Source organism: Barbatula barbatula (assembly GCF_947034865.1).
Source record: "Barbatula barbatula genome assembly, chromosome: 18".
NCBI classification, from domain to species: Eukaryota; Metazoa; Chordata; class Actinopteri; order Cypriniformes; family Nemacheilidae; genus Barbatula; species Barbatula barbatula.
The window spans coordinates 11,446,977-11,462,753 of record NC_136781.1 but is presented as its reverse complement, the minus strand read 5'-3'; the positions used below and the strand labels follow the sequence as shown (position 1 = coordinate 11,462,753).

The 15,777-nt window shown below is 40.7% G+C and overlaps 1 protein-coding gene across 1 annotated transcript; it reads right to left on the bottom strand.

The window, feature by feature from the left end:
* Positions 1-5,298: 5,298 nt before the first annotated feature.
* Positions 5,299-9,324, bottom strand: npas4a (neuronal PAS domain protein 4a; the record flags this gene model as incomplete). Its single annotated transcript, XM_079479742.1, has 8 exons — positions 5,299-5,327; positions 5,445-7,225; positions 7,314-7,449; positions 7,688-7,797; positions 7,914-8,220; positions 8,326-8,428; positions 8,548-8,711; positions 9,150-9,324. The coding sequence occupies 8 exons, from the start codon at positions 9,322-9,324 to the stop codon at positions 5,299-5,301; spliced, it is 2,805 nt and encodes a 934-aa protein (XP_079335868.1).
* Between the last annotated feature and the right edge of the window lie 6,453 nt (positions 9,325-15,777).

Below are 15,777 nucleotides of genomic sequence, written 5' to 3'. Positions count from 1 at the left end.
GATAGTCAGTAAATGTTTTTTACTTAATTCATATTAATTTATAATTCATACAAATTTATGACATTGTCCTCGGACCATAATATCTAGAGGAAAATAAGACAAACCGAAATATAAATGTGGTTCTTTTCAATAAACATCACTGCTATTTCCTAAAAGACGTCTCCCAGACAACTTGATGAGGAGATTATTACGTTTTTAATTTGTTTGCCCCTTCTTTTCGTAAAACATAATTAGATATTTATGGAGTCAAATTTAGTAAATCAAAGTCAGCCTTTAATTTTACGAAATGTAATTTAGCTTTTTTTTGTTCCGTCATTACCAAGATATGTTCCAGCGCAAACATCAGTTTGTAACCTATAACCTCAATTCATCATTTGTTGTGGTGAATAATATTTGGCAATATTTATAAATATTTAAGACACCGTTTATGTGTCTGACAGTGTTGACGTTTCTGTGAGAAAACAAGCTGCAGATTGCACCCATGTTGGACTAATCTAGTGTAAATACAAAATATTTAGCTTTTTTGTTTTTAACCTTTGTTGTTCTTTTACTCATGAGTCAGTGACAGTGGTTTTTGAGCATAAATCTGTGATGGATAAAAACTCCTTTCGTGCTAGAGTCTTGAAACCATAAAGTCTGATGATGTTGACAAAAACTTCAAAAGTGAGTGAATGGCAGAGATTTTTCTCTATGAATACTATACGAGTACCGAACCTGTGGCAATGTCTTTGATTAAAACATGTCAGTGTTTTCTACTCTTCATTCACTCTACAGGTTTCCTAAACTGACAGAACACTCTCAATCTCACTGACAGCAATTTCAGAAAGAACAGGTTTTCAGAGAATAAAGAGGATATCATCTATCATGTACCCTCATGCTCGCTTTTTGCCAAATTTGAGGGTCATAGGGAGTGATGGCTGCTATATCTCTGTTATATAAAATATTTTTGTACTGTGTCTTGTGTGTGCGGGAGGCTTGTTAAAGTGCAGACATCTCACAAAGGCCCTAATATTCATTTGGCCACCGAAAACAAACATCTGATCTCATATACACGTGCGTTTTGCAGTAACACTTGAATAATCTGCCTAAAATAAATTAAAACGCCTTTAGAGGGAATGAGAAGGTGACGTCAGCAGCGCAATGCATTCTGTGACTTGAGCGTGTCCCCAAACATGGAAGCCACTGCCCAGAATGCAATGCAAAATGAAGTATGTTCCCACGCTATTGTGTACATCAAATTATAATTCTTAAATTTGCCAAATTACAGAGCTGCGTGATGACGTCAGACTCGACAACTTGTTGCTGACGTAATGTGGGGAAGAGTTGTAGTCGAGAGGGGGAAGAGGAGTTTACTTTTTTTGATTAAAGCAAATTAATTTAGAAAAAAATAATCGTGTGCATTGAAATATCATTTATAACAATCACTGCAATACAGTGTTAAACCCTTTTTCCTGTTTGATTTAAATGTGACTTTAAACTTCTTCTCAAATTCGCTTGGTGGCCATATTTGCTGTGCCTTGGCGGTCATTTTGGTCAAACAAAACAAGACCAAGTCCTGTTTGCTTGGTAGAAAAATAAAACAAGATATTTCTAAAAAACTATTAAACCATTGACTGCGCCAAAAGATTCGTTTCAGCCAGAACCCCGTTTTCTGTTTGCGTCAACCGGAAGTTAAGTTTGGGCCACATTTGCTTTTTTAACTAAACTAAAACTCAGTCGAAATTCATATCTCAATGACGAAACGTCCTGTGCTTCCGTAAAAACTGCCCGATAAAAACATATCCAATCATGAAAGGTATCTATATAGAGCCAATATATATCTATATAGTTCGAAATATTGCGCTAAATCTCTAAAATATCGCAAAAGAGCTGCAACACTGAAGGAAAGGGCTGAGGGTAAGTAGCTTAGACGTTAAATGAAATGGTTGATTATGGCTCCATACCTTGACTAATGTGTTGCGTAGTTAGTGTTGCGTTCTTAATGTATATTTTGTATGTGTGTAAGATGAAAGATGTGTTTTCAGGATTGGAAAGCAAAGACGAAAGCTCTTTGAATGACCACATGGTGGCACTACATCTTTAAAAAATATATATGGTCATCACATGCGCTTTTGTCTGGGGTGAGTAACTCTTATCTAAACAGAAATGAGAAACTTCATCGTGCCCTGCATATTACTGCAAGCTACATTTTGCCACACTAAACCAAAAATTAAAGTTGGTGTCAAAATTTAGTTACTCTAAAAAAACTACCTGGAATATATTTTTCCATCAATTCGCAGATTTGTATTCTCTTATTTATTGGTAATTAAAAGTGGAATTAAGGTTTTGTCCAGATTAATACATTTATGCCCATTGTTATTTTGTAAAGATGCTAATCTTAGTCTTAGTGAGCAGACAAATGTGTGTCCCTCCGTACATATCATTTGAAATATTCTTTTTGAAAAACAGGCAAATCTCTCTGGCATTCCACTTCTGATCCTGGCTTTTGGACCACTCGTTGGCTGTCTGTCATTGGCTTTACTTTGATGTGTACAAGCCTTTGTTATCCAGGCGCTTAATTTCAAAAGCCTATTTTACAAATGCGTTGGTCTGTCTGAAAATGTCTATATGGGTTTTCATTGCTCTAAAGCACTGGTGAGCTGACCCAGTAACTGTTTTGTTAGGTTGTTTTAAAATTACCTGCTGGTTTTATTCAACGAATCTGCTAGTTAAAGCTCAATTTGATATTTATGCCTAAAACTGTGAAGGGGATTTCCACTTCCCAGGATATGTTACATGGGACTAGATAGGAAGAGTAATGTCAATTTATTTACATACATTATACATATATTATTATTTCATTTATAAATAATTATATATGTTTATTATATATTCATTATTATTCTTTTTTATTTTGTGCTGGCTGAGAGGTATTTCTTTTAGTAGTCACCAGATGGTGTTAGAGAGCCAATCTGGGTTTCTGTGACACTATTTAGTCTCCAGCCATAAGGACAGAGGCTGGAACAAAATGTTCACATGCTGACGCACTGCACAGTCCTACTCTTTTATGACAGATGGTTACTATACTTATGATGCTTGATTATATCTAAGCTCCCCAAGGTGCATTGTGTCTAAAAATAGAATGGAAGAGAAAGAGAAAGAGAACCGTTAGAGGTGACTGTGCTTTACATAAAAGAGCTAGAATAGGGAGGAGGCTTCAGATTGCTTCCTTTTGTGGCTTAACATCAGCTGCCTTAATTGGCTGAGAGGCCCGTGTGCGTTCAAATTCATTAGCATAGCAACACTGCTCTCCTCTCTCACACACTCTCTCTCTCTCCTTATTGGGAAGGATGCTGAGAGGATGGGAGGACGGAGCTAAAATTGGTGCCTCTGAGCAGGAAAGCCCATATTTGGAGTCTTACGATCCTGTCGTACTACGTCAGAATAGCAGGTACATTGAGTGTGGGCTGAGAGGGGAGGGGGCTACGTGCGTGTGGCATTCAGTACGTCTGTGCGTCAAAGCGGGAAGCTGGCGATCTGTGTGAGTGCCTCTATGTCAAGTGTGTGCGTCAGTCTGAGTCAGATAGCGTCTCATCGTAAGCGTGCGTCAGTGCTGTTGCTGAGCAGTCCACGCTCCGGGGAAAGAGCGAGGAGAGCGCTTGGAAAGGATGCAGAGACAAGGGTGATGGAAGGATGAATGTGGTTAGCAAGGGAAGACAGTAGCAGGAGCTGGTAACAAGAAGCTAGGAGACGAGTACTTTTAAGTGCACTTTAATATAAATGCCTCTGTTTTGACAACCAAATACATATATCAGCGACACAAAAGAACACTGATCCACAATGCCCATTGTTCATAAATAGCATATGTCAAGTATGATTTCATCTCATACTATAGAAATGTCTCAGATATGTACAGACTGTCGGTTGTACAAATGTACAAATTATTACAATCTTTAACCGTTCTGCAACATGCCTAGCTAGAGGCACGTGCACCAAGCACCCATTCTGTAAAACAGCATACATACAATAAAACATTTTAAACGTAGCATTTAAATAGCTAGAACATAGGAATCAATCCTTTACTTGACCGTAGACGACTCTACGTTAGCGTATCGACACCATTGGAATAGAACCATTCTCAACCCGTGTCGATTAGTAACTAAATAGAAACAGAATCCCATCCCCATTTTCCAGCTCATTTTTAAAAACAAAACATTGCTTCGTTTTCAACCCCTCTCAAAAAAGAAGAAGCCTTCCATTCAAACATTGTCACCACTTCGCACCGCAGACAGCAAAGTTACGATGTCACCGTGGTATTCACTAAATAAAGGTGCCGTTTCTCTTAGTTCTGCATCCTCTTGATGTGCCAGGCACACCAGAGCGTCTGCAGTTTGCGAGCATTGCAAATATTGATGCCGCAAAAGTCCAGTGCAATTGCTTCTAGCCGGGCTCACCAGAGTAGCCAGCTGAAGGATTTGTTACGTTGTCTCTGTAGTAGATAGAAATTGGTCTAACCAGTAATTGCCGTGCATGCAAAGCCATGCACAATATTTTGTTCCTCTTGCTGGCGGCTTTTTCTGCAGCTTGTGTCCACCGGCCAGTAGAAGAACAGTGTGAAAACAAGACTTGTTTTGGAATTTGTTCACAATTTAAGGAAACATTTGTACATCACATTGATACCCATTTTAAATTAAATGTCCTGCAGTTACATTCACAAACACAAAGCCCACTTTGGCATTTATATTAATGTTGACATTGACATTCGTATTACAGTCAGAAAGAGGCAAATTAATCTGCTGTGGAATGTATGCTGATGTTACTACTGAGAAAACTGATGACATATTTGATCCATTACGTGAATAATTTTCAACCATTGGACTTTGTATTTGTGATGCTGGATGTCAAGCACTGAGCCATAAGCTCTGTTGTTACTGAAATATTAAAGAATCTCTTTTCACTACAAGTGAATACAAATGCAAGTCTGTAAGTCGGTTTGCACTTACAAAGTCAGAGCTGTAACTCTCACTCATATAAGTTCTTGTTACATTATAGCAGAAAGACATAGATTGAACTTTTAGTCCTTCTTTTCAAGACTAATATATTGCATTGCTATTATAAACATAAATGAATGGATAATTTGATGAACAGTTGTGAACGTGACAATTTTCTCTCAATGAATTTGAGGAAGTTCAAGTCTATTTAGGCATTATATACATTATGTATATATTATACAGTTAAATAATATTCACTTTTCAGCAAAAGTAGCTCCATGAAATATGACAATATGCCATACTTAATGAAGTAAGTCACAGACTTATTTTAGAACGGAGGATCACTTCCACTCCCATCTGCAAGACAAAAAAAGAAGAAACAAGGGAGAAAGTGTTAGAAAATAATGATAGTTTTCATTAAAACTCACAGTGGATTTACAGCAAGCATTCAGTTAAAAAAAGACTGACTCTCACCTTTGCGGAAGCACTGTTGCGGTGCATGACTTTGGAGTTGATACAACTCAGGTTGTTGCCCCAAGCCGGGGGCGATCGAGGCACCTGCCCCAAACATGGGTTCCAGGGCGGCCAGCTCCTCGAGGAGGGACTGGGCGCAGGGCATGCCGGGCGACGTGGGGCTGTCAGGCGAGGAGGCAGGCACCGAAACTGGGGAGGCGGGGGAGGCGATCAGCTGCAGTGGTGGAGATGTTGGTATTTCTGTGAACAGAGGTGATGATGCTACCTCTGTCTCCATGGCAACTTCGCCTGCCACCTTCCCATCTGCTATACTGCCTGCATTAACTGGCGACATTGTAGCCCCTCGCCCGGCCACATTGTTACAGTGCGCCGATTGGACGCTACAGAAGTGACCGCCACTCACAGCAGAGATCCCGTCAAAGTGCAGGGGTGGGCACCAGCACTCAGGAGTGGAGGGGGAGGACGGAGGACTAGATGGAAAGGAGGAAGAGGGTGTGGGTGAGAGAGGAGGAGAAGACGTGAGATCCTGCAGAAGACTCTCCAGGACACTTTCTTCAAACAGATACTCGTCATCAGGGAAGATGGGCACATCCAAGCCTCTCCATGACTTGAGTTGATATATTTCACCCAACAGTGGAATTGACTCAAAACCTGAATCCAGAGATGGAGATTGAGGGCGTGGAGAGATGGTTGAAGGAACCAGCTTGGAGAGGAGTGGATCTAGGTAGAAGCCCTCTGCTAGTGTGCTAATGTGCTGGGCTAAAAGTGAGATCTCTGTTCTTTCTTTTTCTCTCTCAAGCAGCGAGGAGAAGAAAGATAGGCTGGGCTGTTTTCCAGGTGAGGCTTCAGGTGTGAGGAGACCCTCTGGTGTGCATGGATGGGGTCCATGGGGTACATCAACATACAGTGGACCACGGACCTCTGGCAAAGTCATAACCGTGCAGTCCCCATCACCCGGACTGTCAGGAGTAGGAGGGAGTTTCTCATAGAAAGAGCCACTGCAAGGCTCTATTGGGAAGAGAATCTCTGTGGTTGAAGATGTTATGGTGAGTGGCAGAAGAGTAGAGAGTGAAGTTGTTTGAGGAGGTGGGCTGCCTTGTGGGTTTGATGGAGCAGATGGAGAAAGAGATGGAGCCACTGTGGTCGTAACTGTTGTGGTTGGAGGAAGAAGGGGTGGTGAGGTGGCCCCAGTAGAATCGAAGCTGAAATGAGGTTCCCCAAAGGGAAAATTGCTTCCACCAAGCTGAGGTGTGTAGGGGGGTGTGCACACAAACTCCTTGGTCTGTTGGGCCTGGAAGGTCGTTACAGGTGGAAGAGGGAGTGGCAAGGCCGGTAGGGGGGGATCTATCTGGAATGCTGGTGGCAGTAAAATGTTCTGAGTGAGGAAGTCCAGATCAGACACTGTTGCAACTGTGACTGGAATGGGAGATGATGCTGAAGAAGGACTAGCCACAGGTTCACTAGGCTCATGCTGGAAGAAGCTCTCCTCTTCCAAAGAGGAGAGACTGGAGCGTGGGCCACTTTCCATTTGTGTGGCCTCCATTGTTGAGCTGCCACCTTGCTCTTCTGTCGAACCCGCACTGCAGGCAGCCGTGCTGAAGTCAAATGACTGACCAGAGAGACCACTGCTTCCGGGTGTAAACACTTGGTCGGGGCTGGAGAGTGTTTCTGGGCTTTGTAAGCTAAGGCTCTCCTGTTGGGAAGTGCTCGAGCCCAGCGCCAATGAGAGCTGGGTCTGTTCAGAGCTCAGCTGCTGCCTGACTGACCAGGCCTCTGACTCGCTGCAACACAAATAAAAAGATAAAATTTAGTATTAGTTCCGTTCAGGTTTTAGATGAAGTGATTTGGAAAATATAAACTGAGCCTTACCTGATGATATAATTGTTACTGACAATAGGATTTTCCCCAGTTTCCAGCTGCAGGACCATGTAAAGCCAGACCCAGGAATGTTCGGCAGTCTCTATGCGAACCACCATCTCAGCTCTGCCTTCTCCTCCTTCTCTCACTAAGTGGGGAAAGAAACACAGGGTAAGTCTAAACATAAAACTTCACATTTAATTTTATATCATGTCTTGATGGGTGGTCAAAAGTGGTTCTTCGCTGCAGTAGTATCTTACTGACGAATGCTTACTGTGAGTGTCAAACTTTGATAGGCACATATGTTGTGAGAGTGTGCTCATGCTGGGCCTAACCAATGCAATAAATGTAACATTTCTGCTTTGTTTTTCAGGAGTGATACTCACACAGACTGCAGTGCTGAGCAGAGGCATGTGAAAGGTCTTGGGGATGTAGGAAGCTATACCAGGATTGGGCCCGAAGAGTCTCCACATTCATACCCAAATAAACATTTACGCTGAAAGCCGATAAAGGTAAAACATAAGGCATATTTCATCTTTACATGCTGAGCTGAAAACATATTTTTAGTATTTGACAGAATTAGAAAACAACCTGTGGGATGTTTGACCTCACCTGTCTTGAGCCTCCTGAAGTCTCATGTCATGGCTATGCTGAGAACGGAAACATGGCAGGAAGAAGTTGCTCTCTAGTGCTGACACAGAGGGTGGTTCACGTTCAGAGGAAGTTCCAGTTTGGGATGCATGTGGCTCCAGAGGGGCACAAAAACATACCCACACTGGGTTGGAATTCCAGTAGGTTGATGGGGAAGATTGACTGGGAGTTTGTGTCAGGCAGTGGGCTCGGATTAGAACGAGTTTATTGCCTGCGCTCTGCCTACGCACTGATTTGGATGTGTTGAATCTGCAGCGGAAAAAACGATCTGGGGGAAGACAGAAAATAGTTTTATGTAAATGCTTACATATTTTTGTGTATTAGCTCTGTGTGGCAATAATATGTGAGGTGACATTTTTTTTAAAGGTTTTACCTGTGTCAGGTGAAGTTGGCGGTACCAGGTTACTCCTCATTATAAAGTGATCTGTGGGGTCGATTATGTCATACACCCTGTCCCCTTGAGCAACCAGATCTACCTAAATATTCAAAAGAGAACAAAGGTGAACCTCATATTTTGAATGGCATGTGTTATGAATGGAAGCCAAACGAAGTCTATGCATGTAATTAATGTAACTATTTTATCAGACTGACTCACCATTGAGTGACCCAGGTGCTCAGAAACGCTATCTGACAGGTACAGTAGCTTTCCTTCTCCGGTCAACAGCAGCAGAAAACCTGGCATCACTTGTACCAATTCATTTAGCTCATGAAAGGAAAGGAATCCAGCGGTTTCCTCTGCAGTGCCCGTGGAAGCTGTTTCTGAAATAAGTAATGTCACACCTAAATAAACAATTCCCCCACATTTATATGCGCATTATCTTTTACGTAACATTTTTACGGGTGCGAGCGCTCGATTCTTCTTTCAGCACCATGGACAGCTCTCGTGTTTCAGCACCATGGACAGCAATTTCCGCTTTTAAGCGTTTTTCGTACTAGACAATCTTTTACATGTATTGTTTTCAAAATAATTCGTATTATAGCACAGATAAACAGCTGAGATGTTCATAAGAAAATCCAGTTTTACGTCCACCTGTTGCTGCACTTGCAGAGCTTCCAGTGCGTGCCAATAATACCAGCGACACATCCGCAGAAATATTTGACACTTATTTCACTTCATGCTTTAAATATTACATAAAACAATTGTTAATGATATTTTTAAATCGACTAAACTTGCTATAGTTCTTACATTATGTTTACCTTGACTGAAGAAGACAGCCTTTCTCGTGTACATGCAGGCTAGCGACATGATGTGAAGATAAGAGAGTCGAGACTTGTCCGCATCGGAGATTGGCAACAAGTCCTTTAAGTTCCTTATCTCCGCGTTTATTTGGTCCCTCCGAGCTTTCGACGCTCCTTTAGTTGACCGATACATTGTGTTTTAGTGATGGGGAGACTCTTGTTGTCTCGGCTGAAAGTTTTAACTGCGCTTCAAGAAAAGAGTTGTCAGGTCTCTCTTAAGGTAATTTCACGAGTGTAGTCATCTCAACACACGTTTTCTCCTTTCGCCTGCCTCTCCCGGGTTTTATCACACAGTTCCGCCACAGCTCCTGGTTCAGGTTGTGATCCGGAGGCTGGATGGATTTTTCCTCCAGGTCGGAGTTTGAGTCAGTCGGCTGTAGTCTCTCGCCGAGATGTCGGGAGTCCGTAAATCTGGTGGAGTAATTCTGCAAGCCGGTAACTTATATAGGCTGGGACTCCACCAGTGTAGGGGGGCTCCCAACGCGCCAACACCGACGTAAAAAAAGAGAGAGAGGGGAGGGGGATATAGAAGAAGGGGGGCCTAGGGGGATTTATATGTCTCATATCAGTGTTTTCAATGCTGAAACGCATTCTCTCACCCCTCCCCATCCGTGCGCTCTGACTCTGTTCCGACGTCAGCATCTCCTCTCTCCGTTGATGACGTTGGCTTGAAATCGGGAGCTCCGGCGACGCAAAAAGCCCGATTTGGACAAAACCGAGCAATGGGCGGAGTCACAACGTGAAACGTAGACGGAGTCACCGCACTCCGGTGTATAGACATGTGGAGAAAAGGGGGGTTCTGCTACTGAGCTTGCATTCGAACGAGATAGAGTAGCCTACCAGTGTTTCTGAATTCACGTAGATTGCCACCAAACGACCGAGTTCAGTTATAATTCATAAAATGATTCCTGTGTTGCATTCCAATTTCTTGCACTGCATGTTCATGGATGCATATTTTTGAAGCAAGAGTACAATGACAACTGACTGGGATTAGTACTGGTTATCTCGTGGTTCATTGCATCATTATGTCAGCACAGTCTGTCTCTGCATTTGACAAGCTCTGTGAATGAATCATAAATAGATATTCGTAAAAAAAGACACGGTGTTGCTTATAAAGTAAGAGCTACTGTAAACTGCGAGAAGCATTTATGTGATTGTATTGAAAAAACAAATCCCTCAATGAAACCGTGCAATCCTACAAATTATTTAGACGATGTAACACTGAATTATCCGTCTAATTATTATATAAATCCTAGGTCCCTATCCTTATAAGGGAAAGTGGAGCGAGTATAGAAAATGACAGCAGTTGTATTGTCTAATGATGAGTTTGTGTGCGTAAGGCGGCATTATGTGGAATGGCCAATGGCTTTCTCAGGATCTACAGCGCAAAATGTAGTCACAGTAACCTGGAACACATAATTGGTTGCTTCGTTATGAACTTGATCGAGATGCTCCCGACAGGACAGACTGTGTAAGAGACTGAGTGGACAGCAGGTAGCGGTTATCCATCATGCTTAACTTGACTGCTGGATTTTGTACATGTATGATTCATTTATATTTCAGACGAACATTCACCTAAAACACCGTAAATATTAGAGCACACGTTCTTTTTTTGACATCTTCATTGCACAGTTTGTTCTGTCCAGAGACAAGCCAGATAATGCCACCCAGGAGAGAAAACGCATAGCCTGAGCGAACTATTTTTAGAATTTTTGTAAAATTATTTTTACAAAGCTGGCTCTTGTCAGAGATCATTAATCTATGCTGCTTTTCATCCATGCCGCCCAGGGGATTGAGTAAATCTGCACTAATTTGTTTATTTTATTTTATTATATTTAAAATATTAGACTACTGCAATTCAGGGTGTAAGTAGTCTTTATCATTAGCACACGCGCGCGCCTCTGAAACCTGTTGCTCTTGAGTCGCGCGCGTGAAACGTCCGTTTCTCTCTTTCTAAAAATAGCTCGTGCCTATGTCTGACATACGCACTCAAAAAGATTTACTTTCCTCGGCTACACAAATTTCCTCTTTTAATCACAAATTACGGTTTTGTGCTCCTAAATAGAAATCTGTGTTGGTGTCTGAGGTCTGGGGCGAATAAAAAGGTTAATTTAGTGGCTACAATATTTACCCAACTTTGATAAGTGCTTCTGTTTGCTTAATGCATTTTCGTAGCCTACTTGTTCTTATCATATTTAGTCATTAAAACAAATTAATCCTATGAGAGTAATACTTTAAACAGGTTCCCTAATTTGCTTTTAGTTCCTTATTATCAGAACGAATGTGTTGTTATGTAAGCTCTACATTATTAACCATAGACTTTTCTCTTAAAATCAATAAAGATGTGATGAAAAACACACCTTACACTTAATAGTAATTAAGATGCTCCACCATTCAGGGGTACAGTTATGCATTAGTAGATGTGGGGTGTAGATCAAACTGATGATTAGCATTTGTGGTGTTAAACACTCCCTAACGGCGATCACATAAAGGCTGTTTCAGACAAATCAGAATCTTTTCTTAAATCGCAAGTATTCAAATGTGCAAGGCTTTTTTTGTAGGGGCTTTTGCTGATAAAATAGCCTGTTATTTGGTATCTTCATAGACAGTAGTATTGTTAAGGTGGCAAACTTCAGCAGCACCCAGGATTTGGCGCATAGGGTGGATAGAAATGCACATGCAGAAACTTCAGGACATGCTTTTTGTAGAGATGCTTATCTGTTGCTTATACCTGCAGTGTACAACAATGAATAAAGTATTTAATTGTGTACCAGTAACCATGTATCGCAACTCTTTAAAAAATCTGTTACTGGAGGAAGTTTCCAAGTTCTCATGGAAGAACATTATAACTATTGATTGCTTTGTGTTTATACTGAACCGCAGAAATATTTTTAAGTACTATGTTGCATGTAAATAAAATCATGGGATAAATGATTAATTACATGAATAACACGAACATTTAAAGAAAGTAACAGACAAAGTTAAATTGGAGATTTAAATCACCTCAGTTTCATGATGAATCATGGGATGTTCTGTAATGGTTGCTGTTGGACCATAATTGGCATCCAAGAGCTAACACGTAATTTTTTGTAGTGGTCTTTGTATTACAATATGGATTTTGTCGGTATAAGTGGGAAAAAATAGAAATGCAATGTTTAAGTGGCGGATGTGAATAAATGGAGGAAGAGGAGGTGAGAGGAGCACAGATTAGGCACAGGAGGATGCCTGGTATGATGTCCCTCTGTCATCAGGAAGATGTCACTTAGCCTGTGCCCAGAGAACACGAGTTAGGTGACTGTGCCCAGTTAAAGCCCCATCTGATAATACACACGAGGGACAAAAATAGCCAAACAGGAAGTTTTCGATTTTTACAAATCACAGTCCTTTTTTAAACTCTTTAGCACATTTCAAGACTTAGGTACAAAAAAACATAACGTTTGCAAATAACATGGTGGCTGGATCCACTTGCACTAGCTGTGGACATTATGGTTAGGAAAACCAAAGTGCACATGCAGAATTGTAGGAGTGCATTTCGGAGAAATAAAGTATGCACAGAGAGTGGTTAAAAATATACTTTATATGTCAGTGTCCTGTTCTGTGGTTGAAGTATGCTTGTCCTCTATCTCAAGATTCTTTCTTTCTGCACTGTTTATTTTTACACAGAGAATCAAGGTCTTCATTCTGCCTCTTGAAAGAAAGGAGCTAACCTGTCGCCTAGCAACACCTCCTACTCCTGCTGGAGCTAGTAAGAGAGAGAAGAAGAGGATGGATGGAAGCTGTCTGTGAAACTGATGAGGCTGATGGAGGTAAGAAGTAGGGTATTGGGTTGACTTTACATGAGAAAGGCCAGCACATCGTGACGTAGTGTGCTTATATTTTCTATATTTTTACATCTTTTTAGAATCAATGAAGTTGTACCTGTCAGGGTATTTAAATAATGTATTTAAATGAAACAATCTATGTGTTGGGCATGTTTGCTGCCTTTTATAAAGGCACATGCGGTGCTCAAACACCCACACAATCTAGCGCCCTTACCCACCTCTGTCAGAGATACTTCTCCAAGCCTGCAGCCTGGTGAGGCTTTTTTCTCTTGCAGTGTATTTTTAGACCTAGGGCTCAGAACAGGGAATATTTGTACTTTTGTTGAAGTATTGCTATCTTTCTTGCTTTCTTTCACTATTTCTTAATGGTAAAGACTAATTCATGTCTCTTTAGTACATTTACAAATCAGCATCAGTGTGTATTATGTAAAGAATGCAAATTTACATCATCTTCAGTTTTTTTTAAAGAAATAATAAGTGCTAAACTATTTATAGTCTAGCATTATGTTTTATTTTGGCATTCCATAATGCATTTTTCCTTGCCGATTAATCTCACTACTCTGTTCTAGCACTACATGCCAGCACATTGTGCTCTCGCCCTGTTCTCTCTCTCTCTCTCTCTCTCTCTCTCTCTCTCTCTCTCTCTCTCTCTTCCTTCGTAAGTTGTTGCTGATGCAAGGTTGCTATGGTGACGTGATGTAGATGTGTGACATCAAAACAGACCTCGAGCATCAGGTTTTTTCCCCCTTCAGTCTGACACTCTGTTCTCCCATCTCATTTCATATCGAGCCAACGGCATTGCATTGCATTCTGATCTAAAGCAACCTTGTAAATTTAAGAAAGGTTCCGCAGTTCCTCTTCAAATAATGCAGCTCTCAGTGGCCATAGCGGGTCCATTATTCTTCTTCATTCAGGTCTTCCTTTGATAATAGCAGGAAAATGATCAATGATTCAACGTGCCCTGCTTCATTTCTCCTGTGGTTCTCCATGCCCTTCTCTGCGCAGCACAGCCTGAACACAGCCTGATCTGTAATGCAGCTGTCTTTGGTTTCAGTTGTGCGTGCAAATTTTCCTTTCTGCTTTAGGATTTTTACCCAACTTCATGTTCCATTTGATGTTTACATGTTTTTCAGGTTAAAAGTTAATGGTGGACAATTAACTCTGAACCAGTTAATACTATTGACAAGAAATCAATACTTTAGTGTTTTTTAAGGTTCTTACAAATACTGGTAAAGGTCCAGTGTGAAATTGTTTGGAGGATCTATTTACAGAAATGCAATATAATATAAATCTCTTCATAGGTCCTATCATAATGAAGCGTTATTTTCTATTACCTTAGAACGAGTTATTTCTAGGGGTGGAGTGAGCCGTTGGTTGCAATTCACAAACTCACCGCTACATGCCGCTAGAATCTCTGCATTTAATTGCCCTGTGTGTAATGCGCAATTATAAAACTTGTGAAAATGATGGATGGATGGTTAAGTAAACATAATATTTGATAAAGCATTGCATATCTATCAGAAGAGAACATAGAGTGGGCAGAGAAGGGAGTGAGAGAGGTAGACAAAGTAAGATAGTTCAGTGCTTTTTTTATCTCCAGGCTGAAGTTACGTTTATTGCTTTAATCCATCCTCAACATTTATTTTCCTCTTTGCAAGCAAATATGTTTCCCCCCAGGATTTGACCAGTCAGATGATTTCAGTCATTATTGATGAAAATGCTTTTGTACTTTTGGAGCAGTAAATGGGGTGTGTCATACTCATGACAATAGCAAGTATTTTTTGGCCCTCTGAATCATTTATATAAATTCATGAATTGGGAGTCTATTACCCGACAGTTTTCCACAACTCATGCTCTGAGTCATCCGAAAGAACACGCTCTATTTTCTCCTCCCTGCATTTGTCTAACTGTGAAGGGGCTTGTCATGAGGAATCAAACTTTTCTTGATTTGATTAAATGAGAATTAATCATACTGTGCTTTAGGAACTTTGGAGAACTTGTTTGTTAGAATGAAAGACCAGGAGTGTGTAGTGCAATTCAGAGTTCTGTGTTTACTTTTCTAAATATACTTTACAGAACTTAAAGACTATGGCTGGTATCAAGATGCAGAAGTAATTTATATGATGCACATCAGATACCAAACTTCATGTTCTCCTCTACAAAAAGACTTCCATTGGAAACATCATGTTTCGGAGTAGATTTATAGTATAGACCACTTGGGAAAACGTAAACAATGCTGATCCATAAGAACTTCCTTTTTCAGTTTTTAACACTAAATATTCAGTATGTTTAAATAATTACAACCAACAGTTTATAACTAAATCAAAATGTTAAACGCATATCTGTATAATTTATAAAGTAATACAAATGGAACCGCTTCTGGACCAGTGTTCATCTTGCGAAGTGGACTATAAGGAATATTTCCAGTTTTTTCAGTTTGCAACATACAGTGACACGGTCACACTGTAACAAATTGGTGGAGATGCTTTTGAGGCATATGTACTGTACGCATCAATGAAAAGCATCATGTCTCGATTGGCCACCTGCAATCAAATCACCTGACTTGGATGTTACCAGACAAGGTTAAAAAAGAAACTACTTGTTATCAAGTGAACAGGCGACTTAATAGACTTACCAATTTACACCATGAGTACTGTAAGCGCGTCATGAAGTCGTCTGGTAGAGCAGCGGAATGTGAGTGTGATTTGCATTTTTGCAATATGGTGTTAAATCTGCCTGGAGCGTCACTGAGTTTTGCCACAGAA